We start from the raw sequence: 17561 nt of genomic DNA, 5'->3' as shown, positions 1-17561 counted from the left end.
ATTAACCCAACTTTACAACCATAAACCATTCTATTATTCTCGTAGAGACAAGTAACTGAGGTTGTAGAAACCAAAGCATTTTTTATTTTATTTTTTAAAAGGGGACCATCCGATAGTGAAGTCACAACAATCCATTTTTTCGAGACTAACAAATCGAACTCAAAACCAACCGTATTGAATACAGATCTAGAATTCGCTCTGACCACTAGACCTCTTCGTGGTGGTTGGAACCAAAGTATTTTTTACCATGACTATTTGTTTATGGAAGAGGCAGCAAATTAGTTTTCTAATCACTTTATTAGTCAATGATTAACAACGTCTTCTACTCAGCCAGTCAATTCTGTAGTGGTAAAAAAGTAAGAAAAATGGAATGGGGTTGTGTGAGCCATATAAATGCAGGCCTTGCAACCAAGAAAACTGGTGCTTTTTTGAATCAAGAAAGAACTCCAAGGACCAACATTTTTGAGATGATCGCTGCATCTTTGTTTTTGGAGAGCCAGAAACAAAAAACATTTTTGATTAACGTGAGATTAGTGTTCTAGTCTTCCAACTTGTTGGATGAAGTGTGCATTTAATGAATGCTTAAGCCAAGATGCTTTTACTTTGAGGAGATTATGTAGTTTTGTATGTTTTCAAATTTACATTGTCTAGCTTTTCTTGTAGCATTTTTTTAGTTTTAAATCGCACTAAGCGGCCGCTTACGCGGTGCTAGGCGCTGCGAGGTGGAGTTTTGTTGTGTTTTGTGCAAAATGGTCACTAAAATTGAGGAGCGACTAGACAGTCTAGGTGGTATGCTAGACGGTTCCAAGTTTTTTTTAATTCTATATGACATATTTGACATCTCATTTGAAGATGGTCTAGCGCGTAACCTACGCAAAAGAATTTGTTAAATTAATTCAGTTGTGAAAACTGTTCTTATATTTGTAATTTGCTTACTGAGCTTATTGGCTTTAGTGCATTTCATCTTTATTTTATTCCCATTACAAGCATAGGTTTTTAAAAAAAAAAAAAAAAAAAGTAAATACACTTATTTATCCGATATGATAATAAACTTATATAAATCTACCTAGACCTCGCCTAAGCACAAGATCCTAACATGTTGTCCAACTAACGTCTAACGTATTTAGAACTTTGAGTATTTTGCACTCATAGTCTCCTAAGTCCAAATACTCTTTTCCATAGGGGAACAAACCCACCACCTCCACCCGCCACAGTGCCACCACCTCCTCTCCCACTTCTTAGGGGACAATACCTATACCACCTTCGCTTCCACCCGGCGGCTGCTATAGCTACCGCCTTCTACTATAATATGAGTAGACAAAATAATTGATATCAGATAGGCCTAATATATAATATTAACAAATGCACGTGTTATACCCTCCGTGGACCTAGATATGTTGCTGGGCTTTGTGTCCTCACCATGGGCCTCAAATAAATGGTAAACAAAAAATCTATAATGGGCCTCATGAAAGCCCAAATAGACCTAAAGATTGGGCTGTTACATTTGCACCGAGTCTCTTCCTCCGACGTCGTTTCATAAAAAAACTAAAAACTTGTCCAACTCCCACGGTCCCACCCAACGAGTCGTCGTCGTCATCGTCGTCGTCGTCGACGCCTCAAACTGTCGCTGTCAGATTACCCGCGTTGCAAACGCTGTTTTGATGCGTCTTTTAACCCAACGTGACATCGTCGTCGTCATCAAATCAGTTTTCCTTTCCCTTCTTGATTCATCAAACCCATCGGATTGATTAATTATTTATTTTTTGTGGGTATCAAAGCTTAAGATCCGTGAGAAAGTTAAATCTGAAAAAAAATAATTCAGAGAAATTCGATTTGTTTTTCATGGTTTTTTGGTTATTAATTGATTGATTCGGAAAAATCGGTGCGGAAAGATGTTGGAGAAGATCGGGCTGCCGCCGAAGCCGTCACTGAGAGGGAATACTTGGGTGGTTGACGCCTCACACTGCCAGGGGTGTTCTTCTCAGTTCACCTTCATCAATCGCAAGGTTCACTTCTTCTTCTGCCCCTCTCGATCCAATGACCCATCTGTGAATTCTTTACTAATTTTTGTATTTCTTCAGTTTTCAATTTTTGGGTGCCGAAAGATTGCTGCTTTCCTTGTTTTATATGTGGATTCGACCAAGATTGGGATTCTTCGATTCTTGGCTTTCTGTTTTGAACGTTGTGGGGAATCATAGGCTGTCTGTTTTGAATGTTTTGGAAAGAATGGTGATTGTTTGTTTGTAGTGTACAGATACAGGATTGTTTAGAGATTGGAATGCGGATTTACAGTTTGTGTTGTGCTAAAAATGGGTTTAATGATGTACACTTAGGACCCTTTTTAGGATTGTTTCTGTAGGAAGCACTTTTGTTCATAAATGCTTTTGCTAAAAGTGGTTTTATTTGAAGCGCATCGAAGTTCCAAGTGCTTCCTGAAAATCCTCTTGGAAGTGCTTCCTAGGGGTGTTTCTCCTAAACCAGAAGTACATTTAAGTTTTTCTTGCAAACATAGTGAGAACTGCTTGTTGATTGCCAGAACGTGCTGTTTTGCCGCTCTTGAAGGAGTTGCAAACAGGCCCATAAGTCTCTTTGCCTAGTGGTACAAAACTGTAGTAGAGGACTGTCTATGAAACTTAATCTTATTTAGTGTTGTGATATGATTCGATGTGATAATCTTATTTAATGTTCTGATATGATTTGATGTAATATTTCTTACGTAGTCTCTTATTAGTCCCGTTTCTTGACAATATACATTTTGGAATTTCAGCATCATTGTAGGAGGTGTGGTGGCTTGTTTTGCAACAGTTGCACCCAGCAAAGAATGCTCTTACGTGGGCAAGGTGATTCGCCTGTGCGTATATGTGACCCTTGTAAAAAGCTAGAAGAAGCAGCACGCATTGAGAGATATGGACACAAGAGTAGAGCTGGGAGAGGTACTGTCTTTGATTTCTTCTAAGGTTGTCTGTAGTTCAGTTGTGCATTGAACATTTTTGTCTGTTCAATCACTGGTTGTGCTAGTTATGTCTTTCTTTCTGCCACATGCTTTTTTGTTTAACTACTCTGCCCTTTAATTTTACCTTGTGTATCAAACATATAACTTCTGTGCAGGCAGTTCAAAGTTGACATCAAATCATGAGGATGAAGTTTTGGACGAGATTCTTGGTAGTGATGGAAAGGAATTAGGACAAGAGTCAAATAGTAATGTGGTTTCCAGTATGCAGAGAGCCGCTAGTAGTGCATCATGTTCAAATAGTCAACAAAATCCCAGCCACGAGGGGGTGGGAGAAATACATAGAAGTCTTTCTGTTGATGAGCCTAATTTACAGAGTGGTGGTGGATCTGCTTCTCCTGAGGAATTACGTCAGCAAGCTTTGGATGAGAAAAAGAAGTATAAAGTTCTTAAAGGAGAAGGGAAGTCTGCGGAAGCATTAAGAGCCTTTAAGAGAGGGAAGGAGCTTGAGAGGCAGGCTGACGCATTGGAAATATCTTTGAGAAAAGAGCGTAGAAAGGTTTTGCTCTCTGCCAATGTGGTGGAGAGCCAGATTAAAGATGGGCCTTCTGAATCTGGAAGAAGAAATAAGGTCACTCCTTCAGTGGGTAAAGAAAAAGATGATCTTTCTGCTGAGCTTAAAGAACTAGGATGGTCCGATATGGATCTCCTTGATGAAAACAAAAAGCAAGCAAGTCTGAGTTTGGAGGGTGAACTTTCTTCTCTTTTGGGAGAGGCCTCACAAAAGACCAATAAAAACAAAGGTACTAGGGCCATTGACAAAGCCCAGGTTGTTGCACTTAAAAAGAAGGCTCTCATGCTGAAGCGTGATGGGAAACTTACAGAAGCTAAGGAGGAACTGAAAAGAGCTAAAATCCTAGAGAAGGAACTCGAGGAACAGGAATTCTTGGCTGAGGCTGAAGAATCTGATGATGAAATATCTGTGTTGATTCGTGGTATGGATGATGACAAACAGGAAGAATTTTCAATTCAGTATGAGCAGGAGGATGGCTTTAATTTTGATCATCTTATTAGTGCTTCTGATGATCTGGATGGTCATTTTGAAGTGACAGATGAGGATATGGAGGACCCAGAAATAGCTGCTGCTTTACAATCTTTAGGATGGTCTCAAGATTCTAATAATGCGGAAACTTCTCCCCAGATTGCTGCCGTTGACAGGGAAGCTCTATTAAGCGAAATTCAATCATTAAAAAGAGAGGCAGTTAATCATAAACGGGCAGGTAATGTTCAAGAGGCAATGGCGCAGCTACAGAGGGCAAAACTACTTGAAAGGGACCTTGAAGGCCTTGAGTCTCAAGAGGGAAATGTTGCAAATGATCGTGCGACAATGCATAAACAAACTGCTGATAAATCGTCCAAGTCATTTATGGTGGATGATGGAAATATTTGTACAATGGAATGTACGGACTCCAAACCTGCAAGGAAGAGTAAATTAATGATTCAGAAAGAGCTTCTGGGCTTGAAAAAGAAAGCCCTTGCTCTGAGAAGGGAAGGACGATTAAATGAGGCTGACGAAGAATTGAAGAAGGGCAGGGTTCTTGAACGGCAGCTTGAAGAGGTAGAGAATGGTTCTGTACAGAAGGCAATGCCTGGGACTGTTGGCAATAAAGTCCCAGATTTGGCACATGAGCTTCCCAATGTCTCTGAAAGTCTGCCAGTTGCAGACGAGGAAGGAGAAAATGTAACAGATCAAGATATGCATGATCCAGCATATCTTTCTATGCTAAAGAATTTGGGTTGGAATGATGACGATAATGAAGGGACCAACTCGTTGTTGGAACCTTCTAAGCAAACGGATAATCTCTCCATGAAGGTCAGTGCACCCTCTGCAACTCAAGCCCCGGCTAATGTCCCAGCTGGAGGATCAAGGAGAAGCAAAGCTGAGATTCAGAGGGAACTCTTAGGGTTGAAAAGGAAAGCTCTTGCTCTGAGGCGCCAGGGAGAGACCGAGGATGCAGAAGAACTGCTAAAAAGGGCGAAAGCACTAGAGGGCCAGATGATGGAGATGGAAGCACCCAAGGAAGATATCACTGAACCTCCTCCTAATAGTGTTGAGGAGGAAGGAGATGGAGGTAATGTAACAGGAAATAGTATGCAGGACCCAGCACTTTTCTCAGAGGGAACTTCCTTTTCCAAACCAGCCGTTTCTGCACCAAGAAATAAGGGTGCAATCCAAAGGGAACTTCTGGATTTAAAAAGAAAGGCTCTTGTCTTTAGACGGAAGGGAGAAACCAAAGAAGCTGAGGAAGTTTTGAGAATGGCAAAAGTGCTAGAGATTCAAATTGAAGAGATGGAAGCCCCAAAGGATTTGAGTCTGCATGATGATTCAAAGGAAGAGAAATCTGAGAATTTCGTATCACTAATTAACACTGAAAAGCCAGGGAAGTTGAAGCATGATACAGATGTTAGAAGGTTTACTGAGGTGGCAATGGGTCCAATTGACGGAGTAGTTAAGTTGTCAGCAAGGAATTCTGAGTCTTTTCCTCTAACCTCACAGTTAGCTAAAGGAAACCAACCATTACCAGTGGAATTGGGTGCTTCGGGTGAAAATTATTTTCCAGACGACCAAAGAGTAGCCAAAGGCGTTAATCAGATTTCTGCGCCTGTCCAATCTGGAAACTTAGTGGATTTGTTGACGGGGGATGACTGGAGAAGTTCTCAAAGGCCTGCTGAAAAACCTGCTGAAAAGCAAGATGATGGCCTAAAATTTGATTCTGTTGGTTCCCTTACTGCCAGTCCTCCTGTTCAGTTGGGATCCCAGACATGTTCGAATGTAAATCTGGGAAGCCAAAATAATACATTTGATGAACAGGAAGATAAGCGAGATGTTAATGAAGCAAATTCGGTTCAGGAATCTGCTTCTCAGAGCAACCATAGTGCCATTCGGCAAGAAATCCTGGGTTTTAAGAGGAGAGCATTAGCTTTAAAGAGAGAAGGGAAACTGACCGAAGCTCGCGAGGAACTAAGGCAGGCAAAGTTATTGGAGAAGCGTCTTGATGAAGGTAGTCCTCAGTCCAAAACTACTTCAAGTGAGGCGTCCAGTGCCGCACAAAATACAACTGGCGAGCAGAGCCAACCCCAACCATTACGGTCACGAGACATCCCATCTTCTAGCCAAAAGCATCACGGTTCACCATCCTCGGACCCAAAACCTTTGTCCAGTCGTGATCGCTTCAAGTTGCAACAGGAGTCTCTTGGCCACAAACGTCAGGCCATGAAGTTGCGTAGGGAGGGTCGGATGGAAGAAGCAGAAGCCGAGTTTGAATTAGCAAAGGCACTAGAGAATCAGTTGGAGGCGTCAGCTGCTCATGATTCCACAACCGTTGACAAAGTAGAATCAGTGGATGATGTCTCTGTTGAGGGTCTTCTTGATCCTCAACTACTGGCTGCCTTGAAAGAAATTGGGATTGAAAGTGGTAGTAATTTATCTCAAGGCACGGAAAGACCAGAGCCTTCAAAAGTTAATGTTGGTAAGAGCAATAACATAGTCCAAGATAGAAGTCAGCTGGAAGAACAGATCAAGGCTGAGAAGGTAAAGGCGGTAAATTTGAAACGTGCTGGAAAACAAGCTGAGGCCTTGGATGCTCTTCGAAAGGCCAAGCTACTCGAAAAGAAGCTCAATTCTCCCTCTTCGAAGTGAACAAAATAAAAACCATCACCTTGGTAAGTTGGAAGATGAAGATATTATATTGCTTACGAGCTATGGAACTTGATAGCTCTGTAAATGTTGTTGGTACGCAGAATTGGCCACAAAGCAGGATGCATGAGACATGTTTCGTTATGCTAGTTTGGACTCACTGGATAGGAACCGAAAATGTATCATCTGAGTGTGCAAAGGCACCTTTCCTGCCTGCTTAATTTCTTTCTTTTTGCCTTCTGTATGAGTCATCTCTGGAAGTTGTAAGAGGGTGAGGTTGACGAACGCTTTATCTGATCTTTTAGGTCATGACAAAATTGCTCGAGCAGGATCATCTTATTTATTCCATCAAAAAAAAAAAAAAAAGAAAAAGAAAAAAAGGATCATCTTATTTATGTGTGGAATTTGAGAAGCGACTGTAGCTATTGGGCTTATAATATTTTCTTAACCGCATAAAAGATTCTGCTAAAAATAACAGTCGCATTTTTCTTAAAAAAATTAAAGGGTTTGTTTTTATTAGAAATGGTCTCTTAACATACTCAATTAACATTGTCATTGAATTTGAAAATCAATCAATGTAATTCTTGAATACGAGTGTTGTGAATAAATGTCGTCCTTCCGTTATATTTCCGTCAAAACTTATGCTAGTATGCTGATGTGGCACACGTAGGGGTCCCACATAATTAATTAATTTTATATTCTGAAAATAATAACAATTAAATAAATTAAAAAAATAAAACACCTCGTGAGAGGCCTTGAGTGCGTTTGGTACGTGGGACGGGACGGGACGAGGCGTTCCGTCCCGCGTTTGGTGCGCAAAAAATGGGTGGAACGGGCTGTTCCACGGGACAGATTTTGAGTGTTTTTGCGTTCCACCTCCCCCCCTGGAACGGGTTTGTTCCACGTTTGTGGAACGCAATGTTTTACCATTTCAAGACAAATATATCCCATGTCTTTTTCAAAAATTACACCTTCGTTCCGTCCCGTCCCGTCCCGTTCCGTCCCGTCCCGTCCCGTTCCGTCCCGTCCCGTCCCGTTCCGTCCCGTCCCGTTCCGTTCCGTTTGCGTACCAAACGCACCTGTGAGAACCCAACCCAAGCACCAAGCCACCATCTTCCCCACCGTGGAACGCAATGTTTTACCATTTCAAGACAAATATATCCCATGTCTTTTTCAAAAATTACACCTTCGTTCCGTCCCGTCCCGTCCCGTTCCGTCCCGTCCCGTCCCGTTCCGTCCCGTCCCGTCCCGTTCCGTTTGCGTACCAAACGCACCTGTGAGAACCCAACCCAAGCACCAAGCCACCATCTTCCCCACCATGTTTTGCAGAAAGACACAATCTTTGAGAGACCGGGAGGAGGGAAAGAGAGAGAGGTCGAAATCATGGGTTGGTTTCTTGCATGTTTTGGTTCTTCCAAAGACAAAAAAAAAAAACGTTGGAGTAATCAGAGAGAGTAATCAGGAGAGTAGGGTGGGGTGTGGAAGGGATTACAGGATTGGGTCGGAGGGGGAAGGAGATCGTTCGATCTCCTCTGTTCTTTTTTTAATTTTCAAATTTGTTTAAAAGGTGGTGGTTGTTTGGACTTGCAGGAATTTGGATGGTGGTGGTTTGGATTTGCACGAATTTGGATTTGGATTTGCAAGGAGGGAGGAAGGGTGCATGAATTTGGATTTGGATTTGCAAGGAGGGAGGAAGGGTGCATGAATTTGGATTTGCAGGGAGGAAGGAAGGGTGCAGGGATTTGGATTTACAGGGAGAGAGGAAGGGTCCAGGGAGGGAGGAAGGAAGGGTGCAGTGGAGTAGCGTGCTGACTCTATCTCGGGAGACCCTAACGACACCACGATTGGGTCCCACTTGTGCCAGATCAGCCATCAACAGAAGTTTTAACGGAAATTTAACAGAATGATTACATTGATTTTCAACAATCATATTCAGGGACTATATTGATCGATTTTCAATTTAAAAGATCACCTTAATTGGATGAGTTAATTTCAAGAATTATTTATGATAAAAACCTAAAATTAAAAAAATTGTGAGCTATAACTCTTGTTTTCTCATATATTCTCGCCGCATCGTTAACTTTTTCTAAACATTGATAATAATACACGTATTTGACTCAATAAATAGTATGACCTAAAACATTTTCCTCGATTCGCACGGAAAAGATTTCATACACGTTTAATAAATAGAGCTAACACTCACGACACGAGGACGAGGTTTACTCGGTTTTTGAAACTCATACAAAACCATCATACAACCTACTTTTGCATCATGTTTTGAAGCACCGTAAGCTTCTTAAAATTCATCTACAACATTCTGGGGATGTTCCAGTCGACCAATTCTGTTTGGGCCATACAAGTAATAAACATTGATTTTTCTATATTTCGACTTAATTTTTATTAATAAGTATACTTATTTGACTTAATAAATAGTACATCGCTTACAAATAGCTTATAATATTTTCTTAAAGCTCATGGGAAAGATGTCGCAAAAATTCATCTCATTTTTACAAAAGGAACACATGATTTTTTTATGGTTTTAGCAAATTTTTGCAGCATCGTAAATTTCTAATTAAAGTTCATATAGAATATTTTGTTAATGTTTCTAGCTAGAATTTTTGATTGGGTTACATATTTTTTTAGTTTAAAAAAGGGAGATTATAGTCACACACCCCAAATTACTTCTCTCACACATTTTTAATTTTTTAATATTTTTTTATCAAGTGTTAGTGGTGTGTATAAAATATTAAAATATTAAAATATTAAAAAGGTGTGGGAAAAGTAAATTATGATGTGTGAATATAATCTCTATAAAAAAAAAAACTTTTCGGACCTCATGAAATCGTTCGAACAGTTTCAAATGGCATATTTATTCAATATTTGGTTATTTTTGCTTGAAAAATGATTCTTTTTTGGTTGAAAAAACTGCAGTTACATCGATGATCCTGTAAGGGACGCCTGAAGCCCGATTTCAACACAATCGAAAATGATAGTCTAACCCAACTCAAGTATATACAACGCATCTATTAGCATCATAATATTCATTCCTACGTTCTGCATGAAATATAGCTAGTACGTAGCAGATGCCTTAGAAATAACAAAAATCTGTTTGTCAGGAACACAGTTCGGTATACCAAGTATTATAATATAAGTGGTGGGAAATTTATTTTTGTAAGTATTCAATCACTTGTATTTTGACACATGGTAGACTAGATCATGCTTCCGGCACAAATACTTAAGGGTTTCATGAGGCAAATTTAACCTATTAGAGATCAGATGGTTCGCATATGATTTGCAAAATGTGATTTATCTAACACCACTCTTAAAATTTTGTTTAATCCCTTGGTTATGCATGCTCTATAGAGCTATCGTGATTGAAAAATCTACAAGTAGGTATGTGAAAAAGGAAGATGCATCGAATATCAATGTTTACAAAAACAATGAAAAGTTTCACGAAGTTAAGGTTTAAGGCGGTTTCTATTCTTTTGGTCGATCAGTAATGAGATTCCATTTTATAATTATAAGAAAAAAACAATGAAAATTACAAAAGTTGTACACTCGTTTTTGTTGAAAGTCTACGAGGACGAGTTTTCCGTGACATGCAAGAAAACAGTAAAAATATTACTTTTATTATATTTTCATATCACATTTATAATATATTTTTGATAAAGATGAGACTTACTTGTAATGGTCGGGCTTATCTCTATTAAAAATGTGGTAAAAACATGATTTGAAAAATATTATAAGTATAGCATTACTTAAAAAAAAAAAAAAAAAAAGAGTGGAAAATAGGACCAAGTGGCCACATAGGATTTAGGGTTTCAGGTCTGTCTCGTACACATGCATCATGATAATGGAGCAATTATACACTGATACTGTATCACCAGCTGGCTTTACAGAGTGGTGATACTACCCAATCAAACCTGGCCATGTGTGAGACCTGGTCTGTAACCGGAGAAAGAAATAACAAGGGGTCGCTATTCTTTGCGAAAAATCCTTGCGATGTCATTCGCGTCGACCTTACGAACTCTCAGCCTTCTGCCATTTACATTCTCCTTAAAAAAAACAAAATTCATGGGTTTAATTATCCATGAAAATGTTCAGACGTCTTCACTGAATCACTATTGGCGCCGCCGATTCCGAGCTCGGAAGTCCTAGTGGCGCCGCCAATGGTGGCCCTGGTGTTGGTGGGGTATCACCAGTCAGCAAAAACGCAGCTGGTAGTATTGTGTCATGGTATAATTTCTCGTGATAATGTATGAGGACCACAGCCATATGAATATGACATGTTCCACAATTAACCTAGTTCCACAATTAGGTTTGGTAGTACTCACACGATGTTGGAACTACATAAGTTGTGGTATATATTTTGTTCAGGATATTTCTTCGAACCTTCTTCTCCTCCTTATGAACGTCAGTCACAAATCAAATAGTTCATTTGTTGCTGCTTACGAAACTTTAGTACTTTAAAGTATATACTGCTAAGAAATTTTATTCTACTCGCTTTAACGGAGGAGAGTATGACTACGAAATGTAGTTCGACAATCATACCTTTATGTGTAGTTCAACTTGCCTAATTCATCATTTTCAATCCAATTCGGCTTCCAGTACTATAAACTGGGCGTATGCTTTCATTATTCTCATATGTATTATCCTTTCAGCTAAGAAAAGGGGAATCAGCTAATTAATGAACAATCACCTCAGCTAACTAACTAAAATGCTAATGATCTTCCGTCTTTAATAATCTCTTTTAACTAGACAAAAAGGGGACACTGCACATAAACAAAGGGAATAAACGAAGAGTCATCGAAATGGAGCATTGAACGTTTTTCTGAGTAGATAATTAGGGAACTATAAGTAGAAAGAGAGATAATGATAATTGATGTGTAACTGTATTGATTGAACGTTATTGCGGACGGTCTTGCCAATTAGAGTTATAATATGAATTTTTGGTATTATTATTTTGAGAATCCACTTGAATGGATTGGAACTCATTTATTTGATGATATGATCAGAGTATCTAGAACTCGAACTATTTGTAATAATTTATTGAGTTAGTTTTGAATCATCTACTCCCTTACGTTACCATAAAAAAAAAAACATTCCTATTTTTTCCATGCCTCCTCAAACTTGATTTTAATTTTATTTTCTCTTTGAACTTCAAATTTTTCTATTTAATACTTTAGAACTCAATTTTTGTTCCACTTTTGTCTGATTTTTATCATGCCTGTCACAATGTTACATATTCGTTTAATTTACTTATGTGACATGTTTTTCTATGCCTCCTCACACTGGATTTTAACTTTATTTTCTCTTTGAACTTCAAATTTTTCTATTTAATACCTTAGAACTCAATTTTCGTTCCACTTTTGTCTGATTTTTATCATGCCTGTTACATATTCGTTTAATTTACTTATGTGACATGAGTGAAACCCACTTATCACTGACATGACAAAAGTATAAGACCAATATATTCAATTAGATGGTTACATATACTCTCACTCTCTCTGTGAACTCCATATCCCGATGTATCTTAGATTGTTGTTCTCATTTTGCTTAGACCTTTTACTTTATGTGTAATTGTTTACGTGGTTTTTTTTTAGCATTGTACTAGTTTTTAATGGAATGAAAGATATCTTACTTGATTTAAAAAAAAAATGGTTACATATATATTTAGAAAAACGAAAAAACTAATATTTATTATCTAAACCCACTGACCACGTTTTTCTGAATTAAGGTTTCGTCAGCTTTTAGCCCAAAAATGTGCGGTAGATAGGGTTTTGGTTTATGTGGCTATCCTCTGCTAGAATGAGAAGAGTTTTATAGGGTTTTGGTTTATGTGGATAGGGTTTTTTGGCTTTAAGTCTTGAAATTTTTAAGATTATTTTTCGCTACTTCCTTAAAAAGGGGTATGTAACATCCCACATCGTCCAGAGAAGTGAATCATGTAAGTCTTATATGTATATTCTTATCTTTACTTAGCACGAGGCCTTTTGGGAGCTTACTGGTTTCGGGTTCCATCGGAACTCTGAAGTTAAGCGAGTTCGCACGAGAGCAATCTCATGATGGGTGACCCATTGGGAAGTTCTCGTCTGAGTTCTCAGAAACAAAACCATGAGAGCGTGGTCGGGACCCAAAGAGGACAATATTGTGCTATGGTGGAGTTGAGCCTGGGATATGGTGAGGGCCCGGGCCAACATCCCACATCGCCCAGGGAAGTGGATCATGTAAGTCTTATATGTATATTCTAATCTTTACCTAACATGAGGCCTTTTGAGAGCTCACTTGCTTCGGGTTCCATTAGAACTCCGAAGTTAAGCGAGTTCGCGCGAGAGCAATCCCATGATGGGCACTGGGAGGTTTTCGTGTGAGTTCTCAGAAACAAATCCGTGAGGGCGTGGTTGGGGCTCAAAACGGACAATAAGCGAGATTTGAGTTTTATAGGGTAAAATTAAAATTGAAATGAAATTTCAGGAGGAATGTTAAAAAAAATATCACTGGGAGGTTAATGCATTCTTGCCCACCAAAATCTGATGACAGCCCATCCCCAAAGCGCGGTTAAAAATGGGAGCTACAATAGTTAAGCATAAAACTAAGGTGGTTGACTAAGTTTTACAGCAAATACATGCAGATCCTTAAAACGGTCTAAACTATGTTGATCCTTATAACTAAGGTGATTTGGATTCTTCAACTCCCTTCTTTTCCCAACAAAAAAATTGTGAAAAACGATGTGTATTGGTAACGATATTAGGCACCGACCAAGTACTCAGCGCCACTCATACATATTGATCCCACCGCGTTAAAGTTATGTTAAACGCGTTCTGGATGCTTTCGCCATCTTGCCTTACATGCCAAGGGATGTTTGTCCTATAAATTGACTAGGAATCACCATGAGCTGATCACCTCACTTAACTCCCAACAAGAATATTCTCTCATCCAGAACTGGAATTTCCTTCTTTCTTTCTTGTAGAAAATGGCAAACTTTCTCCAACCTCACTCTACTTCCTCCAACGAACAACTTACTGTAAGTTCCAAAACTAATAACCCAACATGTACATATATACATATATATATATATACACATATAAATGTGTGTATATATATATATATTAATATATATGTTAAGTATCCAAATTGCTCCACAGTTGATGTACCAAAACTAACCCTACTTACTCCACACAATATCTTCTCTCTCTTTTTTTTTCTTAATATGTAATTAATTCAATCTGGTGTCTTATTAAGTTCAATGTTTCCCCTTTTAGGGCGACCTTCAGGTTCGCTATGCAAAAAAATTGAAGGAATTGAAGGATGCACTCGCAAATATCGGAGAAAATGAACAATTGATTGCGGTCGACGCCGTGCAACGCCTCGGCGTTGATTATCGTTTCCAAGAGGAGATTGAAGCAATAATGAAAACGCAATATACGAGAGCTTATAACGATGAATCCAGTGATGAGCTTCGTGTGGTTTCACTTCGTTTTCGACTACTGAGACAGCAAGGTTATCATGTAACCATAGGTTGGTCTCATTTCTCTTTTTTGTGCTAACTTTACAGCAAAATGTTATTTTACTAAAACGACCAGTTAAGCGAAGCATATATTTTCAGTTAATGTCACCATTGCTAGTATAGTAATTAATTTTTCTTGTGAATAACAGATGTGTTTAATAAGTTCAAGAACAATGAGAAACTCAAAGTCGACATAAACGGACTAGTGGGATTATATGAAGCTTCTCATATGAGTTTCCCAGGAGAAGAGGCACTTGTTGAAGCGGGAAGACGAAGCCACCAGCTTCTTACCGCTTGGATGCCAAACAATCTCGATGATCATCGAGCTTCAGCGGTAGCGTACTCATTGGAGCATCCTCATCACAAGAGCTTGACAAGATTCATGGCTAAAAACTTCTTGCATAGTTTCGAAGGAAAGGAGAATTGGGTCAATGATTTGCGGGAGCTAGGAAAACTAGAGTTCAACATGGTCGAATCTCTAATCCGAAATGAAATTCAACAAGTATCCAAGTGAGTTCAGATCAAAGACACTGACTCTAAGTACTTCATTTTGAATTAGTACTCCTTTAAATTAATAACAATATTTTTCATCCTAATTAGGTGGTGGAAAGAACTAGGATTGACTGAGGAGTTGAAGTTTGTGAGAGACCAGCCAATTAAATGGTATACCTGGCCGATGGCATGCCTTACAGATCCAAACTTATCAGAGGAAAGGGTTGAACTCACAAAATCGATCTCTCTTGTCTACATAATTGACGATATTTTTGATGTTCATGGGACCCTCGATGAACTCATTCTCTTCACAGCTGCAGTTGAGAGGTACGCGTTGTGTATTTTTATGATATCCTACATGTTACACTAGTGTGCAAATAAAATGTGATTATATTGCTAAACTGTGAATTTGAGTCATGCATGAGTATCAGCAGTCTAAATTCATAGTCATGCGCTGACATCACGCATGTAATTAATTATATATGCAGATGGGACATTGACGCAACTGGTGAACTACCAAATTACATGAAGATATGTTTTAAGGCTCTTTATGACATTACCAATGAAACCAGCTACATTGTGCACAAAAAGCATGGATGGAACCCTATAGAGTCCCTTAAAAAATCGGTATATAAATTAACTTTTGATTCAAGGACTTAACCGTTGCAGTTCAGATCTTGAATTATTGTTAATATTATTACTGCATCCATACAGTGGGCAACATTATGCAAAGCGTTCCTACTAGAAGCGCGATGGTTTAGTTGCGGGCACTTGCCAAACACGGAAGAGTACTTGAACAATGGGCTCATCAGTTCAGGGGTGCCTGTGGTTTTAACGCATGGATTCTTCTTACTGGGTCAAGGTATAACCAAGGAAACTGTACATATTCTGGACAACCTCAACATATCTAGCCTTATATCCTCAACCGCAACGATTCTTCGGCTATGGGATGACTTCGGAAGTGCCAAGGTTCGTACTTAATTTACTTAGTTTGAGTTACGTTTAGCACTTGTTAAAAAAAGAAGATATAGTATTAATTATATTTTCTTGATTAATTGCAGGATGAGGGCCAAGATGGATATGATGGTTCATACATAGCGTGTTACGTGAATGAAAACCAAGGTTGTTCAGACGAAGATGCACGAGCATTCGTTGTCCATAGGATTTCGGAAGAATGGAAGTTTCTCAACCAAGAATGTTTCTCTGCATCAAATCCATTTTCAGCATCTTTTACAAAACTTGCTCTTAATGTTGCTAGAATGGTCCCATTGATGTATGATTATAATTCTCAACATCGCCTTCCAAGCCTTGAGGAGAATATGAAGTCGCTGCTTTTTGATAGTTTTCTTGCACAAGGCCAAGTAACCAGCGCAGCCATTAGCCAAGCATAGATTGATCAAATTTGAGAAAGGAAAAGGTCACCAGAGACCTCATGCAAGCTTTGTTTAATCGCGTTGCTCAAATTATATATAGTTTGGATTCAAGAGTGGCTTGGTTTTGGCTCTCCTTTATAGTTTTGGAAGATAGTGATATTGTGCTTTTTTTTTTTTCACCTTCTTTGGCTGTCCTCTTATTAAAAGAAAAAAAAGAATAGAAACTTATGATTCTCATACCAGTCTTTTATTACAAAATCTCGCAAATAAGAATTTCACAAAGTTATTATCATGTTAGAATGTGATTAATTAGTCAATGAAAATCAAATTGATAATGAATAAAATTCACTCTCTCAACGCAATAATTGGCTCGATTCGTCCCCACCTTTTAGTAGTTCTATGATGATGTATGGTTGTCTTTGTTTTCTTTCTTTTTGATGAGGGACCTTCACTTGATTCATTGATCAATGAATTACTTATATGTTGTAGTACATTATTGTACCACATGGTCATAAAACCAACTTTTAATAAGATGAACTTATTAAATTGACATATAAAAATTATTCCCCTTGTACCGTCGGGATTTTCTAAAAAAAAATAAAAATAAAAATGCTTCCAAAGGAAAACTCATCATTCATTCACTCTCTCGTGAAACCCAATCTTCTCGAGGATAAAAAATAAAAATAAATAAATAAATAACCTAATCTTCTCGCCTGCCGACCCAAACCCTAGATCCGGTGCCTCCAACCTCCAGCCCTTGTTCCGGCAAAGGCCCGCGGCAACCTTCTCTCCTCACTTCCTCAAACCCCCATCTCTCCTCTCCTCCATTTTCATCGCCCAAACCTGCTCTCTTCTTCTTTTTTTCCTTTCCTCTATCTCCTACCTCAGCATCGACCAACGGCGCCCATCTTTACCTTTCTTCCCCACCATTTTCCAAGCAACCATTCACAAAACTCGCTCTTAATGTTGCTAGAGTGGTCCCATTGATGTCTGATCATTATTGAAAATGAATCCCACACGAAGGAGGGATTCATAAGTCGGGCTACTCCCCATATTACCAATTGATTTTACGATGGAACCTCAAATTTCTTAATGATACCAAAATAAGTCGTCTCATTTGTGAAACTCAATGGTCACATGACCCCGTATGTGTTAGGCTTGAAAATTCACCACACGTGGGGCGTGTTAAGAATGAATTCCAAATTGATGAGAGGATGAATCTTGCATGAGCTACTATATATTGTCAATTAGTTATATAGTGAAATCTCAACTTCAATTATAATATGAAATATCACCTTCCAAACCTTGAGGAGAATATGAGCCGCTGATTTTTTATTTATTTATAGTTTTCTTGCAGAAGGTTCTGGTAAGCAGGGCACCCTAACAAATCGAAACTTGACAGATGAGAGGATTGAGCTCACAAAATCTGTCTCATTTATCTATTTTGGTTGATGACATTAATTTTTTGACGTTTACGGGATGCTCGATGATCTCACTCTCTTAACGGAAGTTGTTAATATGTAACAATAATTAAAACGGCTA

General features: G+C 38.7%; 2 protein-coding genes across 2 annotated transcripts; both read left to right on the top strand.

Annotated features, from left to right (window-relative positions):
• The first annotated feature begins 1663 nt into the window (after positions 1-1663).
• Positions 1664-7051, top strand: LOC126622185 (uncharacterized). Its single transcript, XM_050290860.1, has 3 exons — positions 1664-2006; positions 2768-2933; positions 3109-7051. Exons 1-3 carry the CDS (start codon positions 1893-1895, stop codon positions 6648-6650), a joined length of 3822 nt encoding a protein of 1273 aa, XP_050146817.1. The 5' UTR covers positions 1664-1892; the 3' UTR covers positions 6651-7051.
• A 6473-nt stretch (positions 7052-13524) lies between these two features.
• On the top strand, positions 13525-16510 carry LOC126624473 ((3S,6E)-nerolidol synthase 1-like). The gene is made up of 7 exons (XM_050293535.1): positions 13525-13671; positions 13910-14165; positions 14304-14664; positions 14755-14973; positions 15135-15273; positions 15361-15615; positions 15708-16510. Exons 1-7 carry the CDS (start codon positions 13621-13623, stop codon positions 16035-16037), a joined length of 1611 nt encoding a protein of 536 aa, XP_050149492.1. The 5' UTR covers positions 13525-13620; the 3' UTR covers positions 16038-16510.
• Positions 16511-17561: the final 1051 nt, after the last annotated feature.

The sequence above is a fragment of the Malus sylvestris genome, chromosome 5 (genome assembly GCF_916048215.2).
Source record: "Malus sylvestris chromosome 5, drMalSylv7.2, whole genome shotgun sequence".
NCBI classification, from domain to species: Eukaryota; Viridiplantae; Streptophyta; class Magnoliopsida; order Rosales; family Rosaceae; genus Malus; species Malus sylvestris.
The sequence above is the reverse complement of the archived record's forward strand: the minus strand, read 5'-3'. Positions and strand labels throughout refer to the sequence as shown.

Excerpts from the sequence above, each read along its gene's own strand:
- LOC126622185 (XM_050290860.1), top strand. The coding sequence starts at position 1,893 with ATGTTGGAGAAGATCGGGCTGCCGCCGAAGCCGTCACTGAGAGGGAAT. Across the intron at positions 2,007-2,767 it reads TCACCTTCATCAATCGCAAG|CATCATTGTAGGAGGTGTGG; the intron begins GTTCACTTCTTC and ends TTGGAATTTCAG. Across the intron at positions 2,934-3,108 it reads CAAGAGTAGAGCTGGGAGAG|GCAGTTCAAAGTTGACATCA; the intron begins GTACTGTCTTTG and ends ACTTCTGTGCAG.
- LOC126624473 (XM_050293535.1), top strand. The coding sequence starts at position 13,621 with ATGGCAAACTTTCTCCAACCTCACTCTACTTCCTCCAACGAACAACTT. Across the intron at positions 15,274-15,360 it reads TAGAGTCCCTTAAAAAATCG|TGGGCAACATTATGCAAAGC; the intron begins GTATATAAATTA and ends GCATCCATACAG. Across the intron at positions 15,616-15,707 it reads ATGACTTCGGAAGTGCCAAG|GATGAGGGCCAAGATGGATA; the intron begins GTTCGTACTTAA and ends GATTAATTGCAG.